The sequence below is a fragment of the Sinohyriopsis cumingii genome, chromosome 16 (assembly GCF_028554795.1).
Source record: "Sinohyriopsis cumingii isolate HCF-2022 chromosome 16, ASM2855479v2, whole genome shotgun sequence".
Classification (NCBI taxonomy): domain Eukaryota; kingdom Metazoa; phylum Mollusca; class Bivalvia; order Unionida; family Unionidae; genus Sinohyriopsis; species Sinohyriopsis cumingii.
In genome coordinates, this window is record NC_142976.1 from 63806353 (window position 1) to 63823876 (window position 17524).

The 17524-nt window shown below is 36.3% G+C and overlaps 1 protein-coding gene across 3 annotated transcripts in view; it reads right to left on the minus strand.

Annotated features, from left to right (window-relative positions):
• Positions 1 to 16926, minus strand: part of LOC149780585 (SNF-related serine/threonine-protein kinase-like) — an 83435-nt gene extending 66509 nt beyond the window's left edge. For all 3 annotated transcript variants that reach the window (XM_089937702.1, XM_089937701.1, XM_089937700.1), the window contains exon 1: positions 16198 to 16926. In XM_089937702.1, the coding sequence (XP_089793828.1) occupies positions 16198 to 16792 (595 nt within the window). In that variant the 5' untranslated portion in view covers positions 16793 to 16926. The remainder of the gene's footprint in view (positions 1 to 16197) is intronic.
• Between the last annotated feature and the right edge of the window lie 598 nt (positions 16927 to 17524).

A 17524-nucleotide genomic window follows, 5' to 3' on the forward strand; every position in this document is an offset into this window, starting at 1 on the left:
TAGAGGTATGCTAACATTCTCTCCACTGTGGATGTTTCAAATGCAAACAACTTCACCTTACATATGTCACTCTCTCAAAAGTACATAATACCTTTATGCTATCCATATCCTCAGAGTGTCCATCTCAAAAGAGGCTTTATTTACGCTATCCACATCATCAGTGTACCCATCCCAAAATAGGATTTGTTTATTCTATCCACATCCTCAGAGTACCCATATTAAAAAGAGGTTTTTGTTTTATACTATCCACATTCATATCCTGCCATCTTAACAGAGGTTTGTTATTTTCTAAATCACTATTAACTTCCATGCTATTTCTCAGCATAAGGTAGGCTATATATGCCAGCCAGTATAGCTGGTGGAAGAAGAACCTGGGAAAGCTCCAGTAAGAACCACTGACTGGTGGGAAGCTACTGACAGCTTTCTCACATACCCACACCGGCCAAGTATGAAATTTGAACCCAAGCAGACAGAAACTGAGATGGCAGTGAGTGGTAAAGCAAGTGCCTTAGACCACTTGGTCACTTAATCCTGTCCCCACCCCCAAGAATATTAAACTATCAAGGCTAGAAAAATCCATTTGACAGAGCTTCATTAATAAAAAGTACCAGCATAAAAGCATTAAAAACATGGTAAAAGACAAAGTTCAATAGTGTTATATTAAAACACGGTTAAATGTAAATGATATGCAAGTCAGCAGATCTAAGGAGTTTGGAGTAACCAGTAGAACAGATATAGACTCTGATCTGCCCAGCACATAATGTGACTCCAGGTCTCTGTCAAATGTACCTTGCTTGCAGCTGGACCCAACTAATATGCAAGTACAAGCAGTATATTACAAAATGAATACAGCTTGTTCTGACATTTCTGGAGTGTGTGCTAAATAAAATGCTGTAATTAAAGGTATTCTTCAGACATACATGTACACACAGTCTATCCACAAACTGGGTTTGATAAAATTCAAACATATCTGTTTGGGTTATCATGCTCACAACAATCACAGGTAAAAAAAAAGAACTACCTCAAAAATCATAATGCTATCAATCTGTTTACTGAAAAACAATGGCCAAAATTCTGGAGTACAGACAGGTAAAATTTACTGTGTAAAATTAGTTCAATGACTTATAACCAAATTTTAATAACAATTACATAGTTTATGTCTATGAATATGTTAATAGAAACCAGAAGCCACTGAATACATTGTCATTCAGAAAATAAATTTATAACAATATGATCCTGACACAATCACGTCAGCCCCTTTTCTACTAACAATTTGTCCTAGCCTGTTGTGTATGTATCTTTACTTTCTGAAAATGTTTTTTCTGGGAGGTTGGGAGTAAAAATAATTAAAAATTGAATATTTACCTGTTGCTAATGTGAAACTTACTCTTTCCAGCATGGAAATTACTCTTTACTGTATGATGAAAATTAATCTTCCCTCTGGGTTACTTCCAGAAAGCTCTGAATTCAACCTTGCATGACTGGCCCATAATTTTCAAGATGGCTGTAATGGAGGCCATATTGGAGGCCATTTCAGCATCATTTTCCTTAAGGATGTTTTCTGGTGAAAACCCCATGTCAATATGACTTTCCATTCATGAGAAGTAGCTGTTTCAAGACAACTACCATAGTGGCAATACTGGATGTCTGACTGGCACCAATTTCATTTAGTTTAATGGCAATCCTCCAAGGACATGAGGAGTATCAATACATGTAATTATGCTAATGGATGACTGAGAAATGACAGACAACAGATCATCAAATAAATTCTTCTGGTCAATACCAAAATATCCACATAAAAGCTGTGTTGGCTCAGCAATTAATTAAAATACTGGCCATGTATGATGGTGGTACATGTAGGCAAGACATTCTCCAGGTGGCCAAGTGGTCAAAAGTACTTGCCTTTACCAATCACTAACATCTCACCTGTCTGTGTGGGTTTGAGTTTTGACCAAGCCAATGTGAGTACACGAGTTAAATTGCCAGCAGCTTGCCAATGACAGGTGAGTGCTGAGAAATGGCATAAACCTCAGAGCATCATTGTTCTAATTGCCTTATCATGACATAACATATCAAGTGTTCATATGTCACAAAAATAACATCATGTCTACTTCAATACCAAAAAAACATATCTACTTCAGTAGTAATCAAGTGTTCATATGACACAAAAATAACATCATGTCTACTTCAATACCAAAATAACATCATGTCTATTTCAGTAGTAACTTATGTTTGTTGAAAAAGTGGTGGAAAATGCATGTTCTGTTAGATTTACGTGTAATTTAATTATCTATTCAGGTATGGTTCTATTTAGGGCCTAACCGGAAATTGCCTCGGACATTCGCTTCGGCCGAATATCCCGTTTTTCAGTACTATTCGGAAGTATTCGCCTCGGCAAATAATACGCGCACAAATGGTTACAAGTAAAATAATTCAATAAATATCGAACTTTTAAAAAAAAGTTTTTTAATACATAATAATTTAGTTAAAAATAAATTATAATTACACAAACAGTTAACATTCAATTGGACTTAATGAATCATGATTGATGATAATTTATTTAACTCAATTTCCTTTAGCAATTTCACTAGCATTCCCCAGGTGGCATAACTTTTCTGCTTCTGGTAAATATTTGAGTGTAGAGACGCCATTTGTAGTTGTTGTTCTAGGGTTTAACACCATTTTTTAGCACATGATAGGCTATACATGGCGGCCAGTATAACTGGTGGAGGAAGAACCTTGGAAAACCCAGGGAAGAACCACCGACCCATGAGAAGCTACTGGCAGGCTTTCCCACATATCCACACTAGCCGAGCCTTGGACTCGAACCCACGCAGACAGAGGTGAGATGGCAGTGAACGGTAAGCGCTTTAGACCACTCGGCCACTCGGGGCCCCAGACGCCATTTGTAAAAAAAATCTTAACAAAATTTAATTATTACGTATTCAAAATAAAATTAATAAACAATAAATATATATATTAAAATACTCATCGAAAAATGTCTACTCTGAAATTAAGTAGCAAGATTTGTAACTTTTTCACTATAAATGCTGTGGACGAATCGATGGCAAATTGTGATGTCTGCAACGAAAGGCTAACACAAGGTGGCAAAAATGCTCGTTCATATGGAACTTCAGCTCTAATAAATCACCTTCAATCCTTCCATCACTCTGAGTATGACGAATACACCAGATCCAGACAGCCACAAAAGAAAGAGAGATGATGAAGAAGATTTAAAGAGGAAACACTCAAAGCAAGGTAACCTCAACTACTTTATAGAGAAAATGACACCATTTGGACAAAATGATCCATGCAAGCATGCAATAACTAAATCAATAGGAGAAATGATAGCAGTTGATATGCAACTGTTTTGTTTGGTTGAAGATACATGTATTGGCTTCACTCGACTCATGAAGGTGCTGGAACCACGATATAAGCTCCCTGACATGTACTTGTCAGTGAAAGCCATCATTCAAGAAAGGGCTGACAAAGCACTATATGTAAGCTTCACAAGCGATGCATGGACTAGTGATAATAATTTACATGTATTTTTAAGTCTAACTGCTCACTGGATAGACAGCAACTGGGGAAGACAATATACATTTTTGCAGCTTCATTTGTTAGAAGGGTCGCATACAGGAGAAATGCTTGCTGCTGAACTTTTGTCCATTATGGAAGAGTGGAAAGTAGTGGGTGACAGGAGGGGAATTTTGGTAAGAGACAGTGGCTCAAATATGGTAAAAGCAGCACGTGTGGCTAAGATATCTGACTTAGGATGCTGAACCAGTTCAGCCACGCATTACTCCTCCGTTAGATTCCATAGAATAATGGAAGTTAAATCAATACAAATATCCTATTTTGGCAGATTGTGCTAAGTCATTTCTTGCAACACCTGCTTCCAGTGTCGAAAGGGAACGTTCATTCAGCAGTGCAATGACATTTGTGAGGATAAACGTTCAAGCTTGGCGCCACACAAACTGGAACAGCTGTTGTTCTTGAAGAATAACTTGAGCATGGTTAATTTCGATTACTAACAGTAACAAAATTGAGACGACTAAAGTACCAATTTTGTGGGAAATTTATTGCATTTACTAAAATAATTTTTTAGTAGCTGTAAGACTTTAATTATTATGTAACTTAGTATACTTACCGTTTCGGTAATAGTCGGTATTTCATTCGACAGTCTTTGCAAAAGTAGTACAGTGCATTGGTAGTATAAGTAATGCTACTGTGTTAGTTATTGCACATTTACTGATTTTGCTCCTAAATATTCTAGACTATAGAGTCTGAAACTATGTAGTACTTAGTATTGGTACTTCATTTTTAATTCTTTATTTCCGAATTTTGATTGCATGGATATAATTTTTCATTACTTCGTATAGTCATTCAGATAAATAAACATAATGTACTATTGTTGTGCAATGTGTTACTTACGTTTATAATGAATCATGTTGTCGATCGAACTTTACTGTAGGTCGGTCTTGATGGATTTCTAAAATTCTAAATGGATTTGCCTCGTATATAAGGCGACCCCCAGACTTTCCCCATGGTTTCAGACTAACATTTTTCGTTTTATAGGCGATATATACGGTACACGAAAAGTTTAAGCTTCACATATGATAATGAAACAAACGGTACCCTCCGGAGTCGCACCTACTACTCAGTTCATGCCTGGATCTGGCAAATAGTACATCCAAATACTCGGACTTGGTACTCTGTGAAAATTATCTACTCGGTTAGGCCCTAGTTCTATTGTATCAACAAGGCTTGCCAAGTGGCAACAATTACCACTGTTGGCTTTCGAAGCTTACTTTTAAATATCCCTATCAAAAGTAACGGAATCTTGAATACTGCATTTTCCCCTCATTTCATTCATGTCCGTAATATACATACTGTGTTACTGGATTGTAACCATAGTAGCTGTACCTTTCTTCCTTACCAGCAGTCAACCTGATCATACAAATATGTGCATTTAAATATACCTAAATTATAGCAATGAAAGTTTTATTATGAACTCAAGTAACTCATAAAAACATTAACACATCTGAATATCTCGTTAACCCTAAAATGAACTTTCCATTTCAGATCTTGCTCTCATTAACTTTAGTGTACACTCATTTTAGTGAACACTCATTTATCTTTTATCTATCATAATCAATATCTGTCTTCTGAATTACCTTTCTTTCCAAGCTAACAAATCATTAATGAAATGACAAATTGTCTTATTGCATAAATTTAGTCTCCTTTGTCATTATTTTAAGCCTTGGAAGCAGGAGGTCGTGGGTTTGAACCCTGGCCAAGTCATACCAAAGACTTACAAAAATGGTAGTAACAGCTGCCTTGCTATGTGCTCAGCATTAAGAGGTTAGTGTTAGGACTGGTCGGCCTGGTGTCAGGATAATGTGACTGGGTGGGACATCATGCTACATGTTTTCTGCATGATGCCCAAGTGCTAGACGTCATTATAAACTGCCACACTGCAAACATTCTAGCATTATGACTGAAAACTTGTTAAAGCTATGTTAAAAATCCTAATCACACACACACAGACAAAAAAGTTCAATGACGCTTTCAATAATTTTATCTCAAATGACCCAACTCAAGATTTTTTAAAATGACATTTTATTTCAAGCTTTATATTGAAAATGAAATATAGTTTCAATGGTGTTCTAAGTTCAAGTTGTTTGACTCATGACTGCTTCGTAAATATGTTGCACAAGATTCTATACCTTAGAACAGAACAGAATTTTACTCTGACATGAAACAGACTAAATGGGCCATGTAATTAAATATAACATCTGCCTATACCAAGTGGAAGCATTATAATGCACACTAAATTTACATGATATTCCCTTGTATTTGATGTAGCGTATGATCCATCAATGGTCACTTGATTGTATTAGGGTCAAATGAAGTCACAAAGGTTAGACCTTTGCAGAAAAGGCGATTAAGCTGTGTTAATTTTCTGCAATTTCCTAGTTGACATGTTTCCATTCATTTATTATATAGCCAAATAATAAAAAAAATCATGATTCTTGTTACATTGGCAAAAGAAAGTAAAGGTGGGTAAAATAATAAGTAACATTTTCTTTGTCCTGACCTATTTTAATGAATTATTAACTTGAGTACAATGATCATTTGCATCATGAATTTAACTTTGATTTTACTTAACAACCATGATTGTTGATTTTGTTGGGTTTTTCCCCCCGCACTGCTTTGGGTTTTTCCTTCAAAAAAATGTTTAGGGTCACCAGGGAAAAAAAGAAGGCAGGTTGGGTAACCAGATGCACAGATTTCATTAACTGGCCAAATGCTAAATATATCACAACAAATAAGCAACAGCAATCCAGAGATGCTGCCAGGAATTTTGTGGGACTCCAATTTCAAGGGCTGGTATTGCAATTTTTCCCATGGAAGAAATCCTAGAAGTGCAATTTCCAAAATCCTAAGAATAACCCTGATACCAGCAATCACACATGCTAGAGAGGACCATGTAATGCTGGTCTTAATTAACTGGACTCCGATAGTTTTTACTGCTGAAAATTTATAATACAAGATTTTGAGTACCTTCTTACAATGACCTTGAATATCCAGAAATTATTTTTTTCTCAAAATACTTTAATTTGTATGCCAAGTATGTCACCGAGTCTAGAAATTCCACCCAATTACAGGAATGTCAAATAACGAGTATTTCAATTTCTCCAGTACAACACAAGTCTATGTATTCTTATGATGAGGGGAACTCATTTACATCCACATTCTGTAACAAAAGTTCAACAGCCTCATAAAAAACATAAGTAGAATGCCCTTGGTCGTGGAGATTTTTTTTATTATCTTGCCAATTTCATCTGACAGATCATGCCAAATTAGATACAATGGTATAACAGCAAATAAAGGACTTGACAGTTACACATCGCTCCCTGCAACTAACTGCTTTGGGTAAGTGTAATTAATGTAATTTTTCATTAGACAATAAACAGTTACACATCCTTCCTTGCAACAGTTCTATTCATGTTTAAGCATAACTAACATAGATCTTTATTGCAAAGCTAACAGTATGTGTTATTACATATATTTACTTTACTCATTGTTTTAATATTTAAAAATGCTAGACATACATGCAAGTGTTTTTTTCAATCAAGAGAATTGTCTTCAAGACTAACCCAAATACATTTACGACTGATAGTCAAAATCAATTAAAGGTCACTGTAACCCAGCATTTCACATCAATAAGCATGCAACAGCTGCAATGCAAAAAGCATCTACATGTAAATCAATTACTGGAATTATGTTAACATTTTCCTCTGTTAGTCATATCCTTCCTCTAATCCCAGCAATCCCCCTCTTTTCAGGGAATGATTATTAATATTATCAAATCAACAAAATTTAACAAGAATGTCTTACAGTCATGCACTGTGTAAATTCTCAAGTACATTATACAGCCCACCACCCCCACATGCTTCTCTCAAGAGAAGCTACCCCATATCTTACTTGACTTGACCCAGCATACAAAACTGCACATTTGCATTATTGGATATATTGTCTACCTCCCTCCTGAGACCGCTCTGGTGGCCAAAATAGTATCTCACTTTGATGCGGGAACCCTGGCTGAGTCATACCAAAGACTAATAACAAATTTGAGAGGCCACCCATTTTATACAGCCATCTTTTAGATGAAGAACAGGTGGACTTACAGGAGGGAGACCAATGTAATGCGCATGTAAATTATGTTGTTGTGAAAAAGACCTTACTATCCATTTTCATCACAGTTAGGATTGACTTCATCTATATGTATTACATGTAGTATGCAATGAGTGTACAACTTCATCTACACTCATTCAAAGAGTCAAAAGTATACCTAAGCAAAACAGTCTCCTATACCAACAGATCTGTGATCTTTCTAGTTCAGAAAACAAATGTGCCCTTAAGATGGACCAATGGTGCACTTTCTATATAAAGCAATGCAAAATTAAGAAAAATGGGTAAACAAGAAGCTTTGATCGACCGAATATCTCTAATACATGTACATGTACATGTATTACTCCTGGAGCAAAACAAAAGCTTTATTTTAATAGGTCATATAGGAACCCATTCAAAACTATACCAAGCTGAGGCATATGTATTGAATTTTTCTTGCAAACTGACACTGTCCCATTCCAGGGAGATCCCTGTATCTTTTGGTGAAGAGTTTGGGCAAGGTTATCTTTGCTAACAAAGTGATGTTGATCCACATCAACCTTTGACACATGTTGCATACTGAAACAGTATCAAACTGATTAGACCAAACTCACTTGTACACTGAGGGTAACGAAATTAATTTCTTTACCTCCAGTGTACAAGTGAGTTGGTCAAATTTATACGTCCCAGTAAACACCATGACACATGCCAGATTCTTTAATTTAAATGATTCAAACACAAGTTCCTCTATTGAATATATGCATGTAATATCAAAGAAGTCACTATATCAAATACCTGAAGCAGGCAACTTCTTCCAGACCAAGGAGGGGCCCAGAGTGGCCGAGTGGTCTAAAGCGCTCTCTGTTACGGATCACTGCCATCTCACTTCTGTCTGCATGGGTTCGAGTCCAGGATTCAGCCAATGTGGGTATATGAGAAAACTTGTCAGTAGCTTCTCGTGGGTCGGTGGTTCTTCCCGGGTTCTTCCTCCACCATTAATACTGGCTGCCATGCATAGCCTATCATGTACTGAAAAATGGCGTTAAACCCCGCAACAACAATAACCAGACTAAGGACCAGAGAAGTGATTTTTAACTGCCACACCCTGTGTTGTAAATAAGCTGGATGTAGTTTGTTCATCATGCCTGATCTAAACTGTGTGACGATCTCCTGAACTGATCAACTGATTTAGCTTCTAAGGGCAGTAACTCTTATAGTTGTATATGGGTAGTACATGTGCCTAGTTTCATTACTGAATGAAAAGAATCGATAACTCTTGGCCAGTGAAAATAGGTCAGAGTGGGGTGAGGAAAATATAAGGCAAATAACTAAATTGGGAATGATGTTACTCCACTGCCAACTTTAGATATTTATCACCCGGTACTTGCAAAATTCTAATGAAATCCTAGACAAATATATCATTAGCAAACTCCTTCACTCTGATGGGTGGTACACATGATTAGCAAGCTCACCTGAATCAACAATAAGGAAGCAAATAGTTATAAAAACAGCATTTCATGCAGTCAGTGTCAGATCATCTAACTTCATTTTTTTTTTTTTTACCATTGCAAATGGAAGGCAATCCATTCAATTCCTTTCCAAAATCTGTTATATAGCTCTTTCTCATGTTGAATATACTCTGTGTAGTTGGGTGTGTAATGACTCAATATGGCCATATTACACGCCTCTCAAGTTCTGAATGATTATATTTATCCACATGCTTGAGAATGGAGATACTGTGATACCATCCATCTCTCTATCTGTATCTCCTCCTAAACCTCTGGCTGGAAATTCATGATACTTTGTAGTTATGTTGCCTTTGGGGTAACTACATACAAGATTGTGATTGGAACATCACTCAGCCATATCCATCTAGTCGGAAAATAACATTGGAAGTAGTTGTAGGAATGCAAAAATGTTTAATGGGCTTGGTTATTAGCCTGTAGTCGAGTGCAACACATGTACTACAACAGAAAATGTAAACAATGTTCCAATATAGTCTTTGTATCTTTCTGCTGCCGTTCTGTGCAGATATGAGCAAAAGTAGCTCCAAATATAGTTCTCAATGGCAGCAAACTGCTTCCAATGTTTCTTTCAAGACTTGACAGAAAATCAGAGACTGTTCCAATTGATAAGACTGGTGTCAATTTAAACTCCTTCTTCTAAGAGGAAGTCAAAGATCTGATGAAACAAAAGTCAGTTACAAGGCCATTGTAATATATTCTCTGACCAAACTTTTCATATGCAGTCAGAATAGAAAGACAACTCATATTAATCTACGTGATGCATTTTGAATTATGAAATTTCAGTCCCTATCTGGTTATGTAGGAGGTGGGGGGTGGGTGGGGGCTGAATATGCAGAAAACTGCATGAAAATGTGTGATGGCAGGCAGATTTCATGATAACAACTGAGCATGTATATTTCAACAGTGTAGTAGTGTTTAATGGCACCCAAGTACATTATTAACTATATGGTAACAACTCAAAGTAAAATTGTAAGTGCAAAAATGAAGAACTGCACAAGAACTTCAGGAAGATAAACCCTTCCAAATAAATGTATATATGTACAACATTGCAGAATATAAAAGGTCAAGGTATTAAAATTCAGTAAAAGGTAAAATTATTAAAGATGTCGAAGACTTTCTCAGCTGCTACATCAGCTAAAAATGTTTTTCTGTCAGTAAGACATAAAGAAATTATGTCATGTGAGTACAAGTAATGTTTTACAGCACCTCAGTGGCCAGAAATAAAGTCCGCCAATGAAGAACTGCACAAGAACTTTATCAACATAAACCCTTCCAAATAAATGTCTACATGAAACAAACAATAAGATACAAGAGTATCTCTTTATTATATATTCTTAAGGGCAGAAACCCTAGATTAGCATGGAGTTGTTCATCCCTTCTGTATCAATGTGATTAACCAATGCATTACAGTATTAAAGGTAGTTCCAAATATGACATCACCATGGTGACAATATAACAATAGAATCATTCTCCTACTGATACATTTCAGTAACTCACAAAAAGATATAATAAATAAAGGGAATGCATGCAAAATCCTTAAAGCATATGGTCAAAAAATTTTATACAAACTATATTCCATCTAATAGTCCAAGATTTTCTTTGATGTCACATAATCACACAGTTTCTTTATCAAGTTCACATCAATATAATTCTGTCTCACAGGGTGGAAGTCTACACACGTGACTAGAATAGGTGGCGCTCTTCAGTTTTGTATTTTGCATTGGGTTAGAATTTTTTTTAAAGAAAAATAATTTTCCCAGCTTTCCTCACTGGTTTTACTGGCTATTTAAAAAAAAGACCTTGTATATCTTGGGTATTATTCAAAGAAGCTTTAATTGCCTTTATTTTGGTTTACAATTGATGGGTGTAATATGGGTTATAGATTATACAGCTTAGCCATATTTCAGATGTGCACCTTTCAAATACTGCTAGCTATTCCTGGTCATTTTCACTTTCTGGACTTTAGAGGTAAATTGTATTAAGCAGAGCTAATAACTTTTTTTAAAATACATTTTCTGTATGTAGTAATTCAGCCATTGCACTTTCAGAAGCTGGTATTGACTAGTTAGGCAAAATCAATTTTCCCTATTTTAATAGCTGCTAAAGATAGTGTACTTTAGATTAATGCAGGCAGATTTTTTTTTAGCATAAGGAAGCAGTCATTTTAGTTAGCAGTGTGCTTAGATCATGTACAATTTCCAAAGAAATGTCAGCCACATTACATCCAAGTAGCATAGAGGTTTGCCAACATTCTCTCCAATGTGCATGTTTCAAATGCAAACAACTTCACCTTACATACGTCACTCTCTCAAAAGTACATAACTGCTGAGCGCCCCCATATGTTCCACTGTCAGTGGCCACAAGCATCTCTGTCAGAAAACCAATGACTATTAAAATTTCATATATAGCTCTCAGATTAACGTATATACTCGCAAATAAGCAGAATAATTTAGAATTAGAAAAAAGTCTTGGAAGAAGGAGGGGGTCAGCTTATCCACAAGCCAATGTCCAAACATGACAACTTTTATGTCTTTTTATTGACTACTGTAATGGCTGTAAATCTTGGGACATGAAAAAATAATTATTTCCGTGTCCTAAGACAAATGCACATAAAAAAGCATTTTCAGTGTCCGAGAACTTATTTAACTGTTATAAAGTACTACAACTGACTTTGTATTTATTTTGCATGTGCATATAATCTGTTTCTCCAACATGAAATTAAATAAAGGTAAATGCAGACTTCATAATTCGCAGGCAGGTTGAGTTTACCCGGGAGACCAGGCTGAACTATAATGTACAGTACTTACACAGTGCAAAGCGTACAGTGTCACTTAAATCATTATTTATTCCCAAACATATTAGATGCAGATTTTGCTTTATTCATTGTTTCAACTAAAATGCATTCTTCCAGATAACAGTTCAGCTAGTCCTCAACATCTGTTTCCTTTATGTTGAATCACATGCTCACAAGTTATTCATTTTCAATGATAAAAGCAATCCTACAAAATGAGGTAATATCTATGAAAAGGTACACACGTTTATATTGTACAAGGCACATAACCATCATAATGTACATTCACGAAGAGTGTTAATAATAAAGGCTAAAATTCTCATTATAATCAGCTAAGATCATCACCAATCTACTTTAGTTTTGTGTTTTGGCTGAACAACATCATAACTTTCCACACAATGGAAAGCTTGATGTTTCGGCATCTCCTTTGTTGATAGTTGGCCCAATTTGTCTTTCATTTTCCGATAGTAACACAGGCCAGTTAATCATTAAAACCCTGAAAATGGCTTGTGTTAAGAGGGAATTTTGAACGGCAACTATAATTATAATAATATTCATGCGTTATTTATAGAGGGTGACTCATCAGTCAAGGACTATTCTCTCCTGCGGCCCTCTAACAAGAGTATAACAATGCACATTATATGAAAATAGCAATAATTACTAAAATACTAAACTCCATTACCTATTAGAAACACATACATGCTCATGATATCTCTTCTAAAATACTCTAATATTTCCAGCAGATTTTACATGTAGTGGAAGCTTGTTCCACATAACTGTACCAGAGTATTGGAAGCTTTTTTTAAATTGTTCTGTTCTTGGTTTTGGTGGCAGAAGATTTCCATGTGATAATGATCTCAAATGGTATTCTGTTGAAAAAAGCCGGAATAAGTCCTGAAGATACTCTGGTGCAGTTCCATGTAGACATTTATATAAAAGACCTGCCTTATGAAAATCTATCCTGCCATATATTGTGAACCATTTGAGTTCTGAAAATAATGCTTTTGAGGGATGACCAATAGATGCATCTAAAATTATGTGTGCTGCTCATTTCCGAAGTTTATAAATTTGGTCACAAGCTCAGATTTGGGTTCCATGACTTGTGTAGCTTTTGTGATGTCCCCAAAATCATACATTTTGTTTTACCTTCATTAATTATCACCATATTTTGTTGTGCCCAGTTTTGGACTCTAGTAAGGTCTGAGTTTAATCTCATTTGGATAACTTCAGTATCAGATTCAGAACTATATGTATACAAGGTTGCATCATCTGCAAACAAATCTGTATTTGTGGATTCATTATTTAATGGTAGATCACTGATATAGATAAGGAAGAGGAGAGGGCCCAAAACTGAGCCTTGAGGGACCCCTGAATGAATTGTGCAAGTTTGAGAGCTAATATTGCCAATTTTACTTGTTGAGACCTTTGGTTTAGGAATGATCTAAACCAGTTTAAAGAGGGATTGTCAAACCTGTAACAGTTCAACTTTTGCAGCAGAATTTCATGATCAACAAGATCAAAGGCTTTCTTGAAGTCAAGGAAAACAATCCCAGTCATAAGTCCATTATCCATTTCCTTCAGCCAAAGATCAATTAATTTGGTAATATCTGTAGCATGAGTGGTATTTTCTAAATCCTGACTATACAAGTACACTAATGTGTAGCTGCCCTTCATTTCATAATATTAGCACAATTACAGTAGTTTTGTAAAATGGAATGTAAGGCATACCTGTAAACTTTTCAAAATCCAAACTGGGAGATTGAATATTTAAAAAAGGGAGATTGGGAGGTTTTTGTAGCATTTTTTAAGCCTTGGTTTCATTAAATATTGACCAATCTTCTGGGTTCAATATGCGTGAAATTTGCAAGGGACACACTGTTTTTCCCTTTGCCACCCCTTATTTTCCCCCAGGACATGCCCTATTTTCATACTCTGGTCAGCTGTGGCCAAACTGCACAACAGCTAAAGGCTAGTCTTAATTAAACAAGCAAGAAAGCCATCGCGACTAGTTATACATTACTCTTGATAATCAATGCAACTATTTTATGAACATGACTGACCCTCCATCATAGTTCAAAGAAACCATGTTCTACACTACTGTGTGTTATGTGAGCACAAGCAATCGATTGGCAAATAAAATATTCCCAATTTTGTTGAACTAAAGGTACCTCAATAGGCAGCCTCATGGTACCGTATGTGGCAACTATGTTCCTCTTGTATATCCGACCCTATTTCTTATTGTCAACTCGTAAGGCATTTAGTATTGTTTACCATAAAACATATGTATTCTGAATCAGTGCGATTTTGGCGAATTTTGTGTCTTGAGACAAGTGCGGGTATATGTGAAAACCGGTAAAAAGAGCTACATGTACCATGTTTGCGACTCTACAATGCATCCCTTCTTGAGTTACAGAACAGTGGTAGATGCAAAAGTAAGTTTTTACTTACCATTAACTCTATTCAACTTTAGGAATCCTGTTCCATGCAAGAATTAGACATAGTCTTCCTCACTGCACATACATCGTATACATGGTTGTTGTTGTTTTGGGGCTTAACGCCATTTTTCAGCACACGATAGGCTATACATGGCAGCCAGTATTAATGGTGGAGGAAGAACCCGGGAAAACCCCGGAAAGAACCACCGACCCACGAGAAGCTACTGGCAAGCTTTCTCACATACCCACATTGGCTGAATCCTAGACTCGAACCGCCGCAGACAGAGGTGAGATGGCAGTGATCCGTAACGGAGAGCGCTTTAGACCACTCGGCCACTCGGGACTCTATATTTTCAAAATAGGTAAACTTATGCGGCACACACGTCACAGCCAAAATATGATTGGCTCAAAAGGTTATACTTATTATCACATGAGCTCGGACTTGTCTCAGCAGTAAAAATTCTCAAAAATCGCACATTTCGGAGCCAGTAACTTCAGTTTGGTACAAAACAGAAAAGTCAATGATGGCTTGATCAATAGAAAAGTATCTCGGGAGTAAAACAAGCCATGTAATCTGGTCATGTGCCTTTAAACACAGAAATAGCAGATGGAAATCGACGGTCATGGGTGGAACAAAGTATTTGGAAGTTATGTACCTTCTCTCTTATATATTATAATAGAGAGGGTCCGATGTCAGAATGGGTCATGGGGGTAATCTAAGATATTTTTGTCACTCAGTATGATTTTTTCCTTCAGATTATTTTTTTCCCTTCTCAACATCAAGCACCTGTGACATACATTAGCTAAAGACATGTTTGACATGTGATTGATCTGTAAAGGTCACTGCCATTGACCACTCTGCCACCTGGGACAATGAATGTCTGTCTACATCTGTATATTACAGGGCTTTCCTTATCAGTCAGGACCCAGTGATTTACCTGGCTACTTAAAAAAGAAAACTGTATCCCCCATTGGGGGAGGTCATTCAAACCTGCCAACTTGAGCAATCACCATCCAACTTTAAATCTAATGGAAGGCCCTGATATTGGGGGAAATGACTGACTGATGAATTGATGCATCCAAAATTATGTCATTTCAATATGCATATAACTTTACAATAAAAAAGAGAACCCATTCAAACAATATTTACCATTTAAAAGTTACTTTTAATCTGCAATGGCGATGAATAATAACCTGTTTGCATCTTTGCTCCTGTTTGGCAATATGTGTCATCATACAACAAGTTGTGTATCACAATATATACAGATAAATGGCAAATGTGCATTGTTCACCCCAACAAATGTATGAGAAGTTAGCATTATAGATTGTCATAAAGATGTGTTATCACAGTACCACACTGTAAAAAAAAAAAAAGCACCAGACATCTGAACAAAATAAAGGAAACATGCCTACAAAATCCATGACCATTCAAACTTTGCCATTTATGGGCATATATTATTGAGATAAAGGTTACATATTAAACAATGTGGGGACTGTGAATGTTCGTTATGACCAGGTGCCTTTATAGCAAGATTCCTTCTAGTGCAGTTTGTACAATAACTGATATAGCTATTTTAAGGTTTAGATTGCGTAATTTTTACAAAGTACCAATTACCAGTATATAGCATAACAGCAAATCGTATGGGGATAACAACTTAAGTGCGAGTGGAATACCTGTACACCGTTCGCTATATCGAGTTGTACGATATGTAACTGTCATCAAATTTACGTGTGAATCTGGAATTAACTGGTTGTTGAATATACATACCTACTGCAGGTGCATCATACGAATCTCCTAGAAGAATCTCGGGCGCTGAATATGCTAAAGACCCACATGAGGTTTCAAGTTTCTTTCCTGGATTGAACATGTTGCTGAATCCAAAATCTGTCAATTTAACAACTCCCAACTTTTCGAAGAATACGACATTTTCTGGCTTTAAATCCCTGTGAACAACATGAAGCTTATGACAGTAGGAAATGGCCTCAACAATTTGTCTAAAATACTTTCTAGCAGTTTTTTCATCCAGTCCTTTATCGTGTTTCATAATGTAATCGTACATATCGCCACCATCCCCCAACTCCAAAATGAGGTAAAGCTTCGTTTGAGTATCTATGACTTCGTACAAGCGCACTACATACGGATGCTGCACTAATTTCATGCATCTTACTTCTTGAAGTAAATGAGCCTTCGATATTTCGTCAAGTTTAGTTTTATCGATGACTTTTACGGCTACTCTTTCACCAGTGAAAACATGTCGGGCTAATTTGACGACGGCAAAATGGCCCCGACCTATGGTATCTTCCAGGTCATACAAACCAGCGATTTTGGCATCGAAATCAGGTCTTAACTTTCTGTGAGCCATGAACTAGGTCTTTTAGGCTCCTATCTATTCAAAGTCTTCCTTGACTGTCCTGGAGCCACTATTGGCGTTTGTAAATAAGTCCATTCCTAATGGTTACCAGGTTCACCTACATTTTGACTACTATTCCAATTTTCCAATGTACACACTCCATGTGCGCATAAATATGCGCATGACGTCATTTACCCACGTGACTCCATTTACTTGAATGAAACTTGAGTGACGGCAATCAAACATACCAGACAAAACATAATTACATACGGCAACTGACGTAAAACAATACAAATAATGTTAATCGTAGTTTGCCATCATGAACCGCAGAAACAGTATTAAAATTGGGTCCCTTTGAGAAAATGAAACTGATTGCTACGAAATTCTAAGCACAAATTTCCTCTCGGAAGTTTTATATTTCACTCCAATTATTTCTTTCACGATATCACACATGATCAGTCTTACTGTAATCTTTTCTAGCCACGATATTCGTCGAGTTTCTTTATTCCAAGTAAGGCGCTGTAGAACGATCTGGATCGACGACTCTGGACCTAGCGAAGATGTCGTACAACGGTATCTTTAAACCTTGCATAATTTAATAAGTATGCAATCGTTTTTATTCATTTGCGTCTGGTAATTAAATATGAATTATTTATATGGAATAAGTTTTTATTTTAATTGGTATGTATTTCAGTTAGTCATATAGTGCATAGTTTATATACAATATTTTCTTTTATTCGTTTG